The sequence below is a fragment of the Typopeltis vanoorti genome, chromosome 6, assembly GCF_054136105.1.
Source record: "Typopeltis vanoorti isolate ZY-2024b chromosome 6, IOZ_Tvanoo_1.0, whole genome shotgun sequence".
In the NCBI taxonomy this organism is placed as follows: Eukaryota; Metazoa; Arthropoda; class Arachnida; order Uropygi; family Thelyphonidae; genus Typopeltis; species Typopeltis vanoorti.
The window spans coordinates 126669189-126690058 of NC_143554.1; the positions used below are offsets into that span (position 1 = coordinate 126669189).

The 20870-nt window shown below is 36.2% G+C and overlaps 1 protein-coding gene across 1 annotated transcript in view; it reads left to right on the forward strand.

Annotated features, from left to right (window-relative positions):
- Positions 1–20870, forward strand: part of Gnptab (N-acetylglucosamine-1-phosphate transferase subunits alpha and beta) — a 281886-nt gene that overhangs the window by 23433 nt on the left and 237583 nt on the right. Inside the window, exon 3 of the mRNA XM_090393683.1 lies at positions 19867–19986. Coding sequence (XP_090249809.1) covers positions 19867–19986 — 120 coding nt within the window. The remainder of the gene's footprint in view (positions 1–19866; positions 19987–20870) is intronic.

Here is a 20870-nt window from a genome sequence, read left to right on the forward strand (position 1 = left end):
AGGTGGATTGATGCGGTACAAAGTGCCTTAGACGATAGAAATATAAGATCTCATAATGTTGGAGTCTTGACAAGTAACAGGCTGATTTGGAAGGAAATTGTGGATAGGAAGTTAGTAATGATGTAAATTTTTCATGTAGTACTATCATATCCTGTACACCCCTTGAGGGTATAAGGCAGGAATTGGATGATGATGATGACTTCCTACCATAACAGCTTTGTTGATTCTGTTGTCTATTTCTATATTTAATTTACCATCTTCACTAAAAATTGTGCCTAAGTAGCTGAAATGTTTCACTTGTTCTATAGGTTCTCCATTCACAATGCAGTTGACATTTTCAATGCTTTTGCCTGTTTTCATTGTCTTTGTTTTGTTATTGCTGACCTTCATACCATATCAATTATAACAGTTATTCAATTTTGTCAGGGAATCTTTCAGACTTGTACCGGATGTGTTTAGAAGTATAACGTCATCTGCATAAAGCAAATAACTGACGTTAACATCTCCAATTTTGATATCAAGTTTAATACTACTTTCCTTCATAATGTGATCCATATAGATAATGAATAACAGAGGGGATAATGTACATTCTTGTCTGACACCAGATTTAACTTGGAACCATCTTCCTGTACTTCTTTCAATTCTAAATGCTGACTTACATCTCAAATAAAGACTAAGTATTGCTTGATATTCTCTTTTGGCACCTTGTCATATGCCTTTTCCAGATCTATAAAACTTAAATACAGATCTTTGTTATATTCCCATGATTTCTCAACTACTTGAAGTAAAATCTGATCCCGGCAGCCTCTAATTGGCCTGAATCCAGCTTGTTCTTCACTACGCTTCCCTTCGACTATCCTTCTCAACCGTTTCTGAAGTACTTATGTAAATCTTACCAGGAACACTCAGTAGAGAAATACCACTGTAATTCCCACATTCAGTTTTATTTCCCTTTTTATATATGGATTCTGTGAGAGCTCTACTCCAGTCATCTGGAATTCATCCCTCTGTCTAGGCCTTCTGAACTATGCAGTGCAGTAAGACTTTTATACCTCCATACTTGAGCATTTCTGGTTGAATATCATCTATTCCTGCTGCCTTTTGACATTTCAGGCCTAAGGAAGAAGTGGAGGAATTTTTTTCTCTTGTCAGAGAAAGTAGCTGTCACAAAGGAAAAGTTGGGTCTTGTGGAGATATAAATAATAGACTAGGAAATGAATAACAAATACATGGACAATTTTTTGGGAACATTTGGAGAAAAGAACAAAGCTGCTATTAACAGTAAGTATCTACTAGATTTCTGTTGAGGATAGAGAAGTCATTACCAGAAATCCAATTGGCACAGGCAAGTTATCCGAGACAAGTAGTGAATGGATTTTCAGTTTCATTCTAAATGCATTCAAAATATATTATTTTCTTCGCATAATTTACACTTTTTTTTTCTTCATTTAAAACATAATCTCATTCACTGTCAAGTTATTTGATCATGGATGACTGCTAACAAATTTATTAAAGAAGTTTTATTTCCACCTCTCTGTAAATAAAACTTCTGGATCTGAAATCCTTAATTTAAATACTACTTCATTCCCTTTTAAAAAATCATGAAGCAAAGCAAAAAAAAAAACACTTCCAATTTGGTTGCTGGTCATCTCTAAAAGTTATAACATAAACCAATCATCTTCACTTTCTTCTTTCCTTTTATCTCCTTTAAGGTTCAGAACTTTATTTTCCATTCTATGTGAAAGACTACAAAAAATGGTTATTAAAAACTCAACCTGCCGTATCTTCTTCCAACATCTGTCCGTTTGTTATTGTCTTAATATAACAATTGATAACTTTTATGCATTTTTCTTTTTTATGTGGACTTCATAAATATCTGCTGTCAAATTCTAAAAATTCCCCTCATCACTTTTACAACACTATTATACATGTTCTTCTCACTCCATGCACATTCTACTATGCATATCATACTTCTGTTTTCATTTTAGTCTTGAGCAAGTAAAATGAGCTGCCGTTATCATTTCAGCACTTTACTTGAAAACAGTAAATCTCACACTGTTTAAGCAAAACAAGTAAGTTTTTAATTTCATGAATGCATTGAAATTAAATTACAGTGATCATTTGCAATAAATAAATTTTATAATCAAATCAGTACATTAATTTAATTCAATATTAACCTTACTTGTAAACACATGTAATAGACAATCTATTTATGTAAAAAAAAAAATAAAAAAAAAAAAGAACAAAAAAAAACTAGTTGTGCTTTTCTCACAATATAATTTTATTATACAAAAGAAACTAATTATAAACAAATTAAAATTGGTACAATTTGACTGAATACTGTTGTACATCATTGCTCTTCCAATACCTTTTAAAGCTTGAGTAGGTTTGCGCTTGTAATATAGTATCATTCTAAGCTTATTGTTATATCTCATTACATGAATTAGCTTAGCATAATTAAATACTTGAACATTTTATTTAATGAAAAGGCTTTTTAATACTGTTATTTAAGAAATAAATTATTTTGGAAAGACAAGTTCATAGTGTGTCATAAGCGAGTGCTACCTACTTTCTTGTTGTTTTTGTGAACTTTATTATTTCTCTTCATAATATTTTGTTTGTTAAAACATCACCTATGACAATATTTATATGAAGTAGACTGATACCTTTGGCAAGTAAAATTTTTTTTTGTGGCTAGTAGATTTAGATGTTTTTCTGGAGCCCTGATAATTACTAAACCTTGTTTCAACATAAAGATGTGCACAATTTCACATGGGGAAGCCATTAGAAATAAGTCTTATTGATTATGTTATTGTGGTTAGCTATATCTTCATTCCTTTTCAAGACACAAGAGTGTATACAGGGGGGGGGGTCTGAAATAGGAAGTAATCACCATTTTAGTTTTGATCAGAATAAAACTGAATATCATATTCAAAAGAAATGTTGTAAAAAGAATAAATGTTGAGAAGCTTTCAGAGGTGAAAGCATCTCAACATTCATTCTGTACGCTACATATACAAATGTTATTCAAGAAAAAATGATAGTTTGAAGACAAGAATCAAACTTTGGAAACTTGCTGGGAAACGGAAGAAAACATTAATTCAGCCTGGGGAAATACTTGGTGAAGCTGTTTTCAAGGATAGAAAAAAACTCAAATCTATGGTAGACTCAGAAAATTAAAGAGGCAGTCGTAGAAAAGAAGAATGCTTATGAAAATTTCTTAGCAAGTGCTCTGAAAGAATACAGAGAAAAATGTAAGAAAGAGAAGCAACGTGTAAAAGTAACTAAACAAAAAAGTCATGGGAAGTTTTATTTTTTTATCATATGGGTACAGAGCAGGAAAAATTTAAGGAACAATATATATAAAATTTAAAAACAAATTATTATGCATAGTCAAATAGTGACATGCCATTTGAATCATTTATGTCCACATTCATCAGCCACAGAGCTGCCTTCATTGAAGACTTTGTTAAGAATATTGAAGATCATCATCAAATTCCTGCCATGTACCCTCAAGAGGTATACAGGATATGATAGTACTACGTGAAAAATTTACATCATTACTAACTTCCTATCTACAATTTTCCTCCAAATCAGCCTGTTACTTGTCAAAACTCCAACATTATCAGATCTTATATTTCTATCGTCTAAGGCACTTTGTACCATATCAATCCACCTATACCTTGGTCTTCCTCTAGGTCATTTTCCTGCCAACCTGGCAGAGAACACTTGTTTTGCTAATCTTTCCTCGCCCATTCTGTTTAAGTGAGCATACCACCTGAGATTAGCTCTGCTAATGCATTCCTGGATGCTGACAATGTCGAGTTCTTTCCTAATATCCTCGTTTTTAATATGATATTGCCATTGATGCCATCTGTTCACGCCTCTAATCTTTCTCAGGACTCTCATATCTGCGGTCTCTAGTCTTTGGTCAGTGTTTTACTTCTGACCCAGCTCTCAGATCCATAAGTTGAAACTGGTTTGAACATGGTCATGTATACAGGTAATTTAGTTTTCTGACTAATTTCTCTCTTATTCCATATAAATTTATTCAATTGACTTCCTACCATACCAGCTTTGTTGAATCTGTTGTCTATTTCCATATTTAATTTGCTATCTTCACTAAAAATCGTGCCTAAGTAGCTGAAATGTTTTACTTGTTTCACAGGTTCTCCATTCACAATGCAGTTGACATTTTTGACGATTCTGCCTATTTTCATTGTCTTTGTCTTTTTATTGCTGACCTTCATACCATATCTATTACAACAGTTATTCAATTTAGTCAGAGAATCTTGCAGACTTGTAGCAGATTTATTTAGAAGTATAACATCATCCGCATGAGGCAAAGAGCTGACATTAACATCTCCAAGTTTGATATCAGATTTAATACCACTTTCCTCATAATGTGATCCATATAGATAATGAATAACAGAGGGGATAATGTACATCCTTGTCTCACACCAGATTTAACATTAAACCATCTTCCTGTACTTCCTTCAATTCTAACTGCTGACTTACTTACAACTCAAATAAAGACTAAATATTGCTTGATATAATGCCCCATTGACACCATATAACCATAGCTTATTGAATAGCTTCTCCCTTGGCACCTTGTCATATGCCTTTTCTAGATCGATGAAACTTAAATACAGATCTTTATTATATTCCCATGATTTTTCAACTATTTGTCGTAAAGTGAAGATCTGAACCTTACAGCCTCTATTTGACCAGAATCCAGCTTGTTCTTCACCATGCTTTTCTTCCACAATTCTTCTCAACCGTTTCTCAAGTATACTTGCACATATCTTACTAGGAACACTCAGTAGGGAAATACCTCTGTAATTCTCACATTCAGTTTTATTTCCCTTTTTAGATATAGGTACTATGAGCGCTCTACTCCAATCATCGGGAATTCGTCCCTCTATCCAGGACTTCTGAACTATGCAGTGTAGCCACTGTAAGACGTTTATACCATGATACTTCAACATTTCTGGTCGAATATCATCTACTCCTGCTGCCTTTCCATATTTCAAGCCTTTGATAGCTTTTTCTACTTGAGGTATGGATATGTATTCCTGACTGTATGCCTGTTGAGTGTTTTTTACCACTGTTCTATCACTGCTTGTTTCATTTAGCAATTTTTCAAAGTAATTACTCCATACTTCAAGGATATCTTTTTTTCTCGTTTTCATGTCACCTTTATCATCTCTAACTCCTTTTACAGCACTCTATCCTCCATTTCTAAGCTTCTTCAACAACCTCCAGAATATTTTGGCACCTTGATATTTATTTTCTATGTTCTTGCGAAAGTCCTCCCATGGCTTTTGTTTAGCTAGTTTTACACAGTGTTTAGCTTTCTTACATTTCTCTCTGTATTCCCTAAGAGCACAAGCAGACTTATTTGCCAGGAACTTTTGATATGCTTTCTTCTTTTCCTTTTCACTACCTGTTTAACTTCCTGTGTCCACCATAGAGTTCTGATTTTTCTATCATTGCAGACAACCTAACCACATGCTTCTCTGGCTGAATCAATCAGGGTTTTCTTCAAGGTTTGCCACTGAATCTCCGAGGTTTTGTTTCTGTTCTCAAACTCTTTCATTTTTGCTTCAATAATCTTTGTGTATTTTAGTCTTCAGTTCACATCTGAGAGCTGCTGAACTTTTATTCGCTTTAAAACTTTCTTACATGTTATTCTTTTCAATATGAAATTCAATTTTATCCTGCTCAAGACTAAATAGCGATCACTTCCAATTTCAAATCCTCTGTACACTCTGGTGTCCTGTACCAGGGAAAAAACATCACTATCAACAATAACATAGTCAATGAGACTTTTCTTATTCCTTGCCTCTTCTCTCCATGTGAATTTGTGCACAATTTTATGTTGAAACATGGTGTTAGTAATAGCCAGCCATGTCCTGAGCAGAAATCCAAAGTATTTGCCATTATTATTAGCTTTGCTCTTTTCTCCAAATTTTCCCAAAACATTTTTGTATGTCTGACAATCACTTCCTACTCTGCTATTTAGATCCCCAACAAGGACCAACTTTTTCTTTTTCATTATGTCAGTAGCTTTCCTTAGAGCCTCAAAAAATTCCTCCACTTCTACCTTAGTGGAGCCTTCTGTGGGACCATAGGCACAAATAAGTCTCATTGTCCAGTTTCCCATTCTCATATTTTCCCACATCACTCTACTTGAGGCTGCATGCCATTGAAGAAGATTAGCCTCGTTTTTAGTGTTGAATACTATGGCTACCCCTTCTTTTCCTTGATTGTCATTGCCTGAATATGACATTTTGTATTTATTACTCAGAAAGATCTCACCAGTTTTGTCTTTTTTGTTTCAGTAACCCCTATTATGTCGAAGTGGTACTTATGTAATTCCTCAGCTAGCTCCATTTCTTTGGCATTCAGGCTTCTTATGTTGATAGTACCGATCTTTAACTCTGGTGATGTTAATTTGGGGGTGTGTTTTCAGATTTGTTCCAGTAGCTGACTTTTCGCTGTTTGCCCTGGTTCCCTGTCAAAAACAGCGGGGCGCCTTGTTTAACTGGGCCACTCCCCAGCCGGCATGAAATTTTGTAATGTTGTACCATCGTTTTGTATTTTGGTTTAAGCCAATAAGAACACAATTTGGTTGGCTAAATCCCAAATTGCCAGCCCATCCTCATCTGTTCAGTATTCAGGTAGATACCCAACAGGGTGTACCCCGAGAAGGTGAGGATTGGACATAAGGTCAGCAGCACTGGTCGGTCCTCCGCATTCCTTTAAAGGCTATGTGGAGGTCTCCTGTCAGTTATACAGCTTTGACCCTTAAGCACTGCGAATATTGAAGATAAATATTGGAAAATATCATCAAAATATATCATCAATATATATATGACTGGAATTCTTTTCCAAGCATATAGATATATTCCTACTTCTGCTTAGATCTTCAACAAAGACTAGCTTTTCCTTTTTATTTATGTCGACTGCTTTCTCTAATAATTCAAAAATTTCCTCCACTTCTTCCTTAATAGAGACTTCTGTAGGTCCATAGATATACAAAATAGCTTGGTGTCCAATTTCTCATTGTGAAATTTTCCCACATAACCCTATTTGAAATTACCTGCCCAAGTTGTTGTATTCTGTTTAGTACTCTTCTTTTCTTTGATCATTATTGTACAAATATAGCATCCTGTATTTATTATTTAGCAAGTTCTCACTTATTTTAGTGTTTTTTTTTTTTGTCTTGATAGCATCAATTATATCCAAACAGTACTTTTCCAGTTCATTTGCCAGTTTGATTTCCTTTCAATTATTAGAGAAAGGTTCATTTTCTGGTCTGCCATAGTCATTCTTGTTCAAGTTAGGATGGTGGAGAAAGAGTTTACAAGATTTGTGAAATAATCTCGCAGATATATAGAAACTATGATGAAGTGTAACTGGTCATTAGTTAAGCCATTAGTTAAACCTTAACTGGTCATTAGTTAAGCCATTAAATATGAGGACTGCATCCATTTTCAAGAATGACACTTCATCTGCAATCTTTCCTTGCTTACACTTGAATAAAGGATAAAACAAGTATATGATTTCTTGTCATGTATTATGATTTACTTTGTAACCAAGTAAAAAAAAAACCTACTACAACTATCATTTGCTACTTGTATATGGAAAATATGGCTTCTGCATTAATTCATCCTTTCTATCTTTCTGGGTTTGAGCTAACATTATTAAGTCAATCTTTCTTTAGTTTAATAATGTTTGTCTTTGAACTTGCTTGGTGGTAGGTTTTTGCCTGTCACTGAATGGAGCCACTACTGCGTTTTCTATTGTGGAGTAAGTCAGGTCAAGAGTGATCGATTAGTTTTAGTGATCCTTTCAAATCACTCAGTGAGATTTAGAGTGATCTTGTTGATTACTCAGAATTTTTGGGGAGAGGTACCCTGCATTTTAACTGCACCTTTAATTAAGATTGAAACCGGTCTGGGTAGTGACCCTTCCTATGAATATACACATCTGAAAGGAAGTGTGCTTTGCATTATGGGATATGAGGGCAACTGATGTGATCAACAGCCTCTATATAGAAGTAGCTTAGTCGTGAATGTACTTCACATGCCACAAATATATATATATATATATGTATGTATATATATATATATATGTATTTTTACATATTAGAAAGTATTTTTTACATTTAGAAAGTATTTTTACCTTGGGTATAATTATGTTAAAGATACCAAGCAATTTTAAACCTGGTTTTACTCCATTTTTCCCAAGTAAGCAAACAGTCTGTTTGCTTACTTGGGAAAAATGGAGTAAAACCAGGTTTAAAATTGCTTGGTATCTTTAACATATATATATATTTTGTCAATTATTATTTAATTTAGGATGCAGTCCATTTATTCTTCACATCATACTTCATTAGAATGACCAGTTTCTCCATAGTAATCTTAATTACTATGGAGAAACTAAAAGTTATTACCATATGGTTGAAGGAAATTTTCAGAGAAAACAGTTTTGTCACACAGTGACAATTCGATTGATTGATTAGCTAGAAATAGTCACTGAGCTTATTCAATGAACAGATTATCTATACTATCTGAAAAAAGTCATATGATTTGGTGAACTACAGTAGGGAGCAGTTAGTATGGAATCACAAAAGAAGCTTCAGGCATTAATCCCGGTTGGCATAATCACTCTTCATTCAACAGGCTGTGGTTTCAAATCTTGCCATAGGTATGGTTGTTTGATTGGCTTTAGATGGGAGATGAATTTCATCACACAGTAAGACCACTGCTCCACTTGTTCGGAAGCCTGAAAGTGGCTTGCAAAAGCTGCATGGTTTTTTTAGGATAAAATAAGTAAAATAGAAAAGAAAATCATAGTCTGCCCATTATATTAATGTACTATAGATTTAAAACCTCCCATTAGTTGTGATATATATATATGTGATATATATATATTCAAAAAAACTTTAATGACTGTTACCGAGAGATAAAAAGATGACATGGTATATTTAAAAAGATACTACTAGTTAACAAGTTTCGTTGAATAGATCAACATCTTCAGGTATCACAATCAAAGAAATATATAAAGAATTACAGAGACTTAAAATTGTAATAACAGAACAAGTACAAAAAAGACAGTAGCGTGTTTGAAAACAAAATGCGAGCTTCAGTTCCAAACAAACGTATACTACGCGCTGTCGCATATCAATACTGAACAGAGGCAACGTGTGCATCAGAGAGATTGAAACTTAGGCTGTTGTTAATATGAGAAGAACCTAGAGAAATTTCTCTAGATTTGGCAATCTTTCTTTCAAGCTCATCATAGCACACATGGATGTTAGAAGTTTGAGTGAAAAACCGAGTAAAAATGAATTCTGAAAATATATATATATATTAAAAAAATGAAATAGATTATATACTGTGTAATAATAAAGAAATAGTTCAAAATACTGCAGCTAAATAAAGTAAAAACAGGAAGTGACCACAGACCAGGCAGAGCCAAAATTAAAAATAAACCCCAAATTGGAAAGAATAAAATGGCTAAAAAACAAAAAATCAAGAAGTTTCGACTTAAAACCTATCGAAAACAAGGAGGATTATGAAGATAAACTCAGTCAAAAACTAGACTTAATAAATATATTTGAAGAAGAATACATAAATAAAATAAGCAAAAACCTAACGTAAGTAATAATCTCTGCAGCCAATGAATTCAAAAACAGCAAACAACAAAAAGACCATAAACTTTCAGAGGAAACCTTATGACTACTAAAAAAAGAGACAAAATATGAAACAAGACAAAAACTTGATTTCTAAAATAGAATATGCAGAACTGTGCAAAACAATAAGGAAAAAGATGAGAAATGAAATAAGATCTTAACACTAAAAAAATAAAAGAAACAATAAAAATATGAAAATGTTATGAAAACATTTATCATTTGGCAAAAGTCAAATAGCTGCAATAAAAGATAAGAATGGAACTACAATAAGGAACCAAAAACATATCCTCAGCAGGCTAGAAGAATTTTATAAAGAACTCTATAGTGAGTGATCCTTCAATAGATAAATCAAATATAAATAACTCTTCTCCGTCGTGTATGGAATTCATCCCCCATTCACTTCAGATGAAATAAAACAAGCATTAAAACAAATGGAAAATGCCCTGGTGAAGACCTAATTCACATAAAATTAATTAAATGGGGAGGAAACAATATAATTCACTATGTCACAAACTTACTAAATCTATGCCTAGAAGAGTGGAAAATACCAGAAAATTGGAAAAACACTACTCTGATACTGTTATTTAAAAAAGGGGACAAAGAAGAAGTAAAGAACTGTAGAAAAATTAGTATTCTCTCTAATCTGTACAAAAGTAATAACAAACAGGTTAACACCTCTTCTAGACTCAAATCAACCAGTAGAATAAGCAAGATTCTATAAAGGCTTTAACACAATTGATCATATTCATGCAGTAAAACGAATAATAGAAAAAGTAGAAGAAAACCAATGCCTCTCTGTTTAGCCTTCATTGATTATGAAAAAGCATTTGATTCCATCAAAACTAATGCAATAATCAAAGCACTCTAGAATCAGAGAGTTCCTGGAGAATATATGGACCTCCTCCTCAAGGCAATATACCTCACTGCAACAGCAACAATCCAACTTCACACGAGTAGCAATAAAATATCAATTGAAAAAGGTGTCCAACAAGGAGACTCTCTATCACCCAAAATCTTTACAGCAGTTCTTCAAGAAATATTTAATAATATAAACTGGACAAACCTTGGTATAAAAATTAATAACAGAAACTTAACACACCTAAGATATGTAGAGGATATCATAATTTTTGCAAACACTCCAGAAGACCTTACTATAATGATAGAAGACCTATATCATGAATGCAGAAAAGTCGGTCTAAAGATAAACAGAGAAAAAACTGAAATCATGTTTAATCATTTTGTAACACCAAAAAACAATAAAATTTCTTGGAAAGAGTCTCTTCATAGCACTCTATGAAGTCATCTCATTGATCTAAACTGTGGATTCCAAAAGGAAATAAATAGGAGAGTTCAACTTGCCTGGAGTGCATTTAGAAAATTGAAAAGCATTTTTCAATTTTCTTGTTGGACGATTAGCCTTCGTCCAACAGTGGACAGAAAATGGCTGAAAAGAAGATATTGATGTATATATGTGTGTGTGTGTGTATATATATACAGGGTGTTCGGGATAAATTTGACAGTTTCGTAAGGAAAAAGAAAATCTTCTTTGTATCTATTAAATTTAATGAATTGACAAAAAAACATTACAGGCAGAGTTAATTACAATACTATCAACAAGATTTACTCAAAATAACCACCATTAGCATCGATCACAGCTTCAATTCTGCTTCGGAACCTCGAACAAGCTGATGCTACAGTCTCCCTGGGAAGGGCCGCAAAAACTGTTTTAATTTTATCCATTAACTGGGCTTTTGTATTACTGGAAGTGCGATTGGTGTCTTTTTCAACTGCGCCCCATACAAAATAATCCATGGGGTTAAGGTCTGGGGAGTTTGGAGGCCAAACATTTGGACTGGTGAAGTCGTAGAAATTTTCAGACAACCATTTTTGACTTTTCCCAGAGGTGTGGCAAGGGGCCGAATCCTGCTGCCATACATACGGCCTACCATTGGCTACCCTTGTTATCCAGGGCTTGACTACAGTTAGCAACTCCACGAACAAAGCCCGAATTCCAATGCCAGGGTTCTTCAACACCTGTTCCTGCAGATTTGCGAGGAATTCTGCTGTACGAACGCAATCAGATCGTCTGCTAGGGATCTTTCTTCTTGCTACATCCTCGTAGTCACCATTGCAAGTCTCTAGTTCATGCCTGATTGTTTTTACTGTATTCAGGGAGCATTGGGCAGCAGTCGTAATATCCTTATTTTGATGGCGGGCACGAATCATCATGATACAAGTTATTCTCTTCCATGATTCAGGTGGGTTCCAGCTATCCATCCTTTCTGACATCTTGTATATGAACGAAGAAGGGTCCAAACTTTTAAATGAAGAGAAGTGTGTGTTAATACATGTAACTTACGGAAAAATATAATTAATTATAAATATGTCAAATTTATCCCGAACACCCTGTATATATATATATATAATCAGTGTTATTCGAGATTCTTAAGTGAGGAGCTTATGGAGACTCTAGTGTATAATCCAAATACTGATTTTCAGATGTTTCTTGAATGATAAGTGCCTCTTTAGTGTTTATAGAAGTAACAGTGCTTTTGGATTGGAGGTGCATAGGTTCACATCCTATCTCATTAATGGAGATTCCATATGGCGGTAACAGGTTTTTCCTTTCTGGAAATGTGTTTTTCACTCTCGAAAAACAGACAAAATCGACCTTTATAATTTATTATTATTATTAAGAGAGACCTCCAGGAAGTTAGAGACTCATCGAGGGAGGACGACATACTACACACACCAGCTATCATACTTATTATTGAATTCATTCACACTGCTTGCACTCACAACATCCAATGGCAATCCATTCCAATCATGCACCACCCTTTGAGAGAAAAATCTAGCCTTGACATCCTTCTTGGCGGCCTTCATTCTCAGCTTCCAAGGATGCCCTCTTGTCCTTCCCCCCACCCTCCATAAATTGAAAAAGTCCATCAATTGAAATCCTGTATGACCCTTTCAGAAGTTTGTAATCATATCACCCCTCCTTCTCCTGTTTGCTAGTGTCTGCAGTCTATAAATTCTCAATCTGTCTTCATAATCGGTATTCAACAATCCTGATATCATTTTTAACACTCTCCTTTGTACTCTCTCCAATATATCAGAATCACAATGGAAACCAGGAGACCAGACCTGCGCACAATAGTCCAAGTGAGGTTTTATCAAGGTCTTGTAAAGAAGCAAAATAACATCCTTATCTTTACTTGTGAATGTTCGTTTCAGCATTGCAATTATCTTTTGAGTTGTATCAATCTTTGGCACATGGCCCCTAAACTTCAACTTCCTATCTATTAACACTCCAAGATCCCTAGCCTCATCAGTTTCTTCTAACCTAATCCCACCAATATAATACGACATTGGATATCTAATCATGCCGAAGTGAATGACTTTACATTTACTGACATTGAGCTGACTCATTTTCCTATGCCCACAATTCCAGCCTATTCAAATCATTCTGCAAAGCCAGCATATCAGCAGCATTCCTGATTACCCTAACTATCTTTGCATCATCAGCAAATAACTGTATGTCACTTGTCAAATCCTTCCCAATATCATTCAAGTACAGATTGAATAACAGTGGACCAAGCACTGATCCTTGTGGTACATCACTTGTTATTTTTATTTATTTATTTTTATTATTATAAGTTAGATAGGGCTAAATGGCTTCGCCTACCCCAGTATACGCGAATAAAAAGGCATTAGCTGATTTTTTTTTATTATTATTATTATTATTATTTTTTTATTAATCTTTGTACTGGTTATGGGCAGTACTACCCTTACATCACGTCCAGACTTGATATATAGGCCTAAGCCTTTACAAGTGTTTTACCCTATGCCTGTTCTAGTTATCATTGTAGTCATTCGTTGGTGGCAACGCCATGCCACCAGTGTGCCCTGTAGGGCCCCTCAAGGAAAGAACTTTTATGTCCTTCTGCATAAGCCCAAGCTGTTTTAAGTCCATATAACTATCTGCGCTCCATATGCCATGTAAAGAGATGGTGGCGCTGGTAAACCTTGGGGTTGCCTCATATTCCTTCCTTATCTTACTAACTAGATCTTGGTTATTTTTATAATAATTTACTTTATTATTATGGCTATAGGTTAGTGGGCACCCTGTTCCCACCACCTGGCATCAACAACCGAAACATTACCATCTCTTTTAATCACTAAGTGTGGCTTATGCAAGCCTGCAGAGGTCCTATAATGTGGTTCCACTGCGGTTCACCCAACCTTTGTTCTTAAAGCGGTTGTTCAGAATGGAGACCCCATGGGTGTGGAAGCAACACTGGGCTATATGAGACAATGTCTCACTGTAGTGGCAGCATCCCTACATTTTGAGTCATCACTACTTCATCGAGCTGGGCAGGGCATTGATCCTCGTCCTAATAAGGTCAATATACTCGAACCCAGGGAGGTATCTGGTGCCATCCCTTACCCAATCATGCTGGTGGGGCACCAGATATGACTCTTTTAAAGAAGCACCATCTACAGAACAGTGTAGCAGAGATGCCCACCTCTTGTGTTCTGTGGGTGCTGACTCAGTTAAGGTACCCTGATAATGGGACCAGCCTTTAGCCTGCCTAACGACTTCTTGTATCAGTGGGCTATAGAAAGCCTCTCTGCAAATAGGGGAAGAAGATAGTTCTATATTTGCGATTCTGGACAGCCGTAGGCGAGGGATCAGCCATCTAAGCGATGGAACCCTGAGTCCACCATCCTTCACCCTCACGTGGAAATATGCAGTAGGGGTGTCAGGTGGCAATCAGAGCCATGATCTCACGGCTGAATGGATAGCCTTGTCCATTCGAGACAGTACCGAGATATATGTCTTACCAATTTTTTTATTTTTATGTTGGGCCCATATACGAGAGGTTGGCTGGCCAACCTATAGTACTTTAGTACTGTCACCAACTTGTGGTAAAAGCAAGGTAGGAGATAGTGGAAAAGGAGAAACAGTCTTTGATGGGGCTTGAGAGGAGCTTTCCTCAAAGAAGCGATCCCAGCTTCTAGGATAGAAGGAACAGAAGACCTTCCCTTTGGGGTGAACATGATACTGAGATATCTCCACTCTTCCAGGATGGTCAAAGCATGCAACGCCCATGCAGGGAAAACTCTATAGTCTTGACCTTAAGCATCTTGTCATGACCAGAGAGGACAAGAGCTAAAGTGCAGAACTTCTCTACGTTAATAGAAAGGCCTCAAATAGAGAAAAATCAACTGCATGGTAAAGGAGTTCCTGCAAGCCTACCTTAGTAGAGGCTATGAGAATAAGATCGTCCGCAAAGGCCATAGCATTAAAGGAAGAAGCGCCTAGAGAGTAGCCTATATGGCTAGGAAGAGAGTGAAGAAACTCATCTATGATGCAGTTAAAGAAAAGGGGAGATAGAGAATCACCCTGGCGAACGCCCTGCACTGCGGGAATAGAAGTCGCACGGGACCCTGTAGTGATAGTGATGGAGCTACCCAAGTATAGCTCCATAACATACGAAAGAAAGGGTTCTGGACATCCAGCAATAGACAGCACTCGAAGGAGAGCAGGAAGGGAGACGCCATCAAAGGCCTTTTGGAGGTCCAGCGATGCCATATATCGGGAATCAGAGAGAAGAGAAGAAAGAAGATATATGTTCTCAGCACAGCCGTCTGAAGGGACAAAAGCTCTGTCTATAATCATGCTGTACATGTTGCTGAAGTCATTTAACTAAAATTTTATGATAGAGTCTAAGTATCACATGGGAGATGGTAATAGGTCTAAAGTCTGATGCACAGCTTGAAGTTTCTTTCTTAGGAATGAAGATAGTTCTTGAAGCACGTAGGTATGGTGGTATTGCTTTACTGGAAAGGAGAATGTTCAATAAGTCTTGAAAAATCTTGAACGGCACCTCCGAAGTCTAGATGCAGGAAAGCCATCAGGACCAGTGGCAGAGAAATTGGATAGAAGCGCTGCTTTAATTTCTTGGATGGAGACAGGTTGGTATATTTGAAGGGCAGGAATGGACCTCAATATCATGGTTGGTCATCATCATCAGGGAAGTGTGGAGGTGGAGAGGAAAAGACTGTACTCTAGAATTTAACAAAATCACCATGTAAGTCTGCTAGAGGTGGTGGGGAAGCACTGTCCAGGATGGTTTTGGCACATTGCCCTCTATTCTTTTTATAGAGGGCCTGCATAGCTGCATAGTCCCTCTTCCTCTGCTTCCTATTCGACAAAGCCATTGTAGAACGAGAAGTAGGCTGATGTTGACGAGGCATCAAGTGTTCGGAGAATTCAGCATGGAGGTAGTCATTTAACTGATCTGTGATATCCATTCCCAGAAGGTGAATCTGGATGAGAGATTTAAGAATTTGATGGTTATATTCTGAAAGAGGAGGATCATTAAGAGATGATGTCAGTCTGAGAATCAAAGCTCTTCTTCAACAGCAGGATGGTGGTTGGAAGATGGAGAGGCAGGGACAGGAGATATTACCTGTCCCTACCTGTGGCAGATGGGCTGCCAATTCTTGAACTAAGGCTTTGTAACTGGCTTTCCGTCTATGACACGTGATGGCATCCAAAGATCTTGATGGGAACACCTTAAATAAAGCCTCATTGATTTTCTTTATCCCTTGAGCTGTCAACTTGATCTCATGAGCGGCGAGAATCTTTCCTTCTTCGGCAGTCCAACGTGCTTTGATGCGCTCCGTTTTTATTGCAGCATTGGCTTCTGCTGGGCATTTTGAGATGCAATGCACGCCAAGGCCGACTGCAGTGGAGAATGCACGATCGCAGACCTGACATACAAAGTGTCTGAGATTGGGAACTCCTTGACCGCCGGAACAAACATGATGAGAACTTGAATAAATGAGAGTCCTTGCAGAGCTTTCTTTTAACTTTCTTCCTGAGGATGCCACTGGGACAGGTGGCAGGATCACCTCCAAACAAGAGACAGACATCTGGATTCACACTTGACGAGTTTCCTGGCTCCGGCCTATAAGAGTCGGAGCCTTCATCTGATGAGTTATTGCAGGCAAGGAAACTTAATCCTACTAGGGCTGCTAACCTGGAAGGGAGGAATATCATAGCAGGCCAGTCAGTCACCCGAAGGTGTCCAGGAATCGCCTCTAGGAGACTGCCGCACTTGCGAAGTGTCTCAGGGGATGTGCAAGCCAAGACAACAATGCTTCGGATTACCAAACCTTGCAGACTCAGATCTCCCGTATACCACTTTTTGATATCTGTCAGCCAGCTATCCTCTTATCCATGCTAATATTGTATAACCCAAATCCATTTTCTCCAATTTGTGTAGCAGTCTGCCATTCTGTATTCTGTCAAAAAGTCTTAGCAAAATCCAAAAGTATTATGGTGTATCGATTCCCCTTGTCTAGTTCAATGGTAACATTGTTATAGAATGTGAGCAAGTTGCTAAAACATGACCTTCTCTTAGTAAACCCATGTTATTCATTGCAAAGTAGATCTATTCACTGTCAACCCATTTCTGAATGCAGGCCCTAACCAATTTTTCCAAAATTTTCACCACCACTCCTGAGATACTAATTGGTCGATAGTTGGATACATCGGTCTTTGCACCACCCTTGTGCAATGGAATTACTATACATTTCTGTGGAATCTTCCCTGTTCTGAGACTCATATTAAACATCCTGGTTAAAGGAATGGCCAGTTCAACTGAACACTCTTTTAGCACACGTGCTGATATTCCATCAGTCCCTATTGCTGAATTCTTATTCATTGTTTTAAGGATACTTGCGACATAAGACTGAATGATATAATCACGTAATCACAAGAAAGATATTTATTTAACCAAATATTTCGGTCTGGAAATAGCAGACCATCGTCGGTGGTATTACAAGAACAGTTTAAAAAATATACAAGCTAGAATACTAACAATAGATCGTTGAAATTAGAACATGCCGCGTGATGTTATATCACTAAGTATGAAACGAAATATTTTGAAGTAGAAACATGATTGAATTTGCTATTAAAAAAAAAAAAAAAAAAAAAAAAAAAAAAAAAAAAAAATTAATGAGTAATCTTGATTAGGCTTTCCCAGATTTGACCACAGCATCCTTTGGTCCAAAACGCGCCTCTTACATAGATCCCGTTATAGGTTCGAACGTTTGTTCAAGGAAAGCGCGGAGGCCTTGCTCCATCATCCCAACCTGAATCGTAATGACTGCATATCTATATCAAAAATCTGGGAAAGCCTAATCAAGATTACTCATTAATTTTTTTTTTTTTTTTTTTTTTTTTTTTTTTTTTTTTTAATAGCAAATTCAATCATGTTTCTACTTCAAAATATTTCGTTTCATACTTAGTGATATAACATCACGCGGCATGTTCTAATTTCAACGATCTATTGTTAGTATTCTAGCTTGTATATTTTTTAAACTGTTCTTGTAATACCACCGACGATGGTCTGCTATTTCCAGACCGAAATATTTGGTTAAATAAATATCTTTCTTGTGATTATCTGAATTCTTATTCAGTTTGTGCAACAGCTCTAATACCTCGGCCTCACAAACCTGTGCTTCTTCATCTAGTGAAGAGGTAACAGTGAGCTCAATGTTGCGTTCACCAGGTTGATAGCTTTTAATGATATGGGCACTCATTAACTGAACAACCTCTTCTGTATCTGTAACCCTCACACCATCTGGATTTAGAAGAGTATTCTTTCATATCCATTCTTTCTTTTACTTGCAGCATATCGATAGAATTCTTATGGGTCTTTAGCATGCAGAGCCAGTTTCTTTTCATAATCAGACTTTGCTTTCCGTACAACAGTAGTGACTATTCTAGCCTGCTGCTTATAATGTTCATAACGGTCATCATCCTTATGCAAACAGTATTCCTTCCACATCGTCCTTTTCTTACGAATCTCTTGCTTAATAAGATTACACATCCATTTGACTCCTACTCTATTTATTTTTCGAACTCTCGGAACACATTCTGATATCGCATCATATAAGTATTGTTTAAATTCTTCTCATGCACTGTTGATATTCTTTCCATCCAGCAACCGATCCCATTCCACTTAGAACAAAATATACTCCTTCATGACCTAATTGCCTTGTCATAATGTAGACAATTAACTCCCTTCCAGATTAAGTTGATTTTAGCTGTTTGGGATGCTGGATTAGAAAAAATTTGCTGTAAATGACAAAAAAATTCTTTAAATTCTGTTTTAAAAATGTCAAATTATTCTCCCCCCCCCCCATCTTTAGTAAAATCATCCATTTAGTATGGAATTACTTAGCTCTAACTTGTTTAGCAGCCAGTCTCTTCCTTTGTCATTACTTCAGATTCTTAACTGACATGATGAGATGTGAAAAGTAACAAAAGAACATATGTTGTGTTCCTTATCTTAGCTGGAATATTGTGTAAGTTCTATGGTTGATATTTCTGAATTGCAGGTTTAAACCTAAATTTTCTTCTAGGAGGAAGGGAAAAAATCCTTCTAACCTGTCTGAGATTGACATGTTCTCAAAACTAGCTGTATGTGGGAGGGGGGAGTCTAGAAAAAGTTCCTGTAGTTGATGATTATAATCAAGTCTGAGAACCAGGTTTTAGGTCTTTCCTCATAGATGAACTGTCATCTTGGACATCAACATGAATCAATGAAGTAAAGATTTATCTTATTAAAAAAAAAATGTTTGTATATAATATGCTGTTTATCAAGCCTCCATAGCTCACTTGCTGTCAATGTTGCCCTTTGGTTGAAGAGACTTGAGTTTAAATCCTGTCTAGCATGTGAAGAACATTTATGAGGTCTTTTCAACTGAAGATGCATTTGCCAGTCTCATACAGAGGAGGTGGCAGGGTTTTCTTCCCAGAAAACTTGGATTTTTCATCTTGCAAAATAGTCAAATTGGGCAGAACCACACTTGCAGTCAGCATCAATAATACACTTTGCAGATAGGATTAACTGCCCTATCAGGCATTAATTCGGTTACTGAGAAGGTAAGGTACTTGGCCATGACAGCCCAGCCTAACATGAAAGGGAAGATAGGAGGTTGTTTATCACTATTTTTTTTTTTTTTTTTGCTGCAGGTGTATTTACTTGAGGTTTATTTTATTTATTTTTTATAAATAAATATTTATTGACTAAGATGTAGACTATGAAACATGGTAATATTCAAATAGTTGTTTCTTTATGTAGGCTGTGCCAATATGTACCAATTGATGTAGTGTACACTTGGGTGAATGGGACTGATCCAAAACTTATAAAGGAGTTAACCGAAACAAAAGAAGAATTGGGCTTTCTGCCTCATCGTTCTAGGTAAAGGCTGCATAATTTCTGTATTATACATTTATATTTTTAAATATTAAGAATTCAAATATGAGATTATTTTTATTATTATTGTTATTGTTCAGGACTTGCATGGAGTCACAAAACTCATCATGGGAGGCCCATTTTAAACAACTACCATTCCTTAAACTTTTTTGCCATTTGTGCTTTCACCAGCCAACATGATGTGCTCAATGTGGCAGTAAAGAGCATGATAACCAGTTTTGCTCTGCAAAGAAAGTTAAATGTGTCAGCTGTCTGGGAGATCATCCATCATACTCCCATACATGTCAGAGTGGAAAGATGAAAAAATAAATACAAAAGATAAAAGCAGAACAAAATATATCATATCAGGATGCAAAAAGTAAGTTAGCCACTACCACACTTGTTCTGAGATTCTCTTATGCTGAGAAGGTAGCAGTAAAGAAAATGTCAACAGCTACTAATAACCAAACTTTACAGTCGTGACTGTTTCTCTGTTGAGTGCATCAATCGCACAATGTAAGGTCCCACTCCAAAAATAGTTCCATTCGATGAGAACCCACTTGTGAAAAAAATTATGGCAAGGTTATCACTTAAAGACAAATAACCAGACCCTCCCACAGAAAAAATGAATACTTCAGTATTCACTGAAAGTAACTTGAACTTATTCAGTGATCCTGACATATCTGATGATATTGGATATTTTTCCAGAGGAAGAGATAGATGCTGGTTGTCCATAAACCCTACAAAGGTAAGTCCTCAACCTCCCAGAAATCAGACAAGTCTGCCACAAAGCTTAAACAATAGGCAAATTTTTACAATGGAGCTGTTTTGCCGGAATCTTAAGCACCTACTGCAGAAACACAAGCCTTAAGGAAACTTAAGGTTTATTT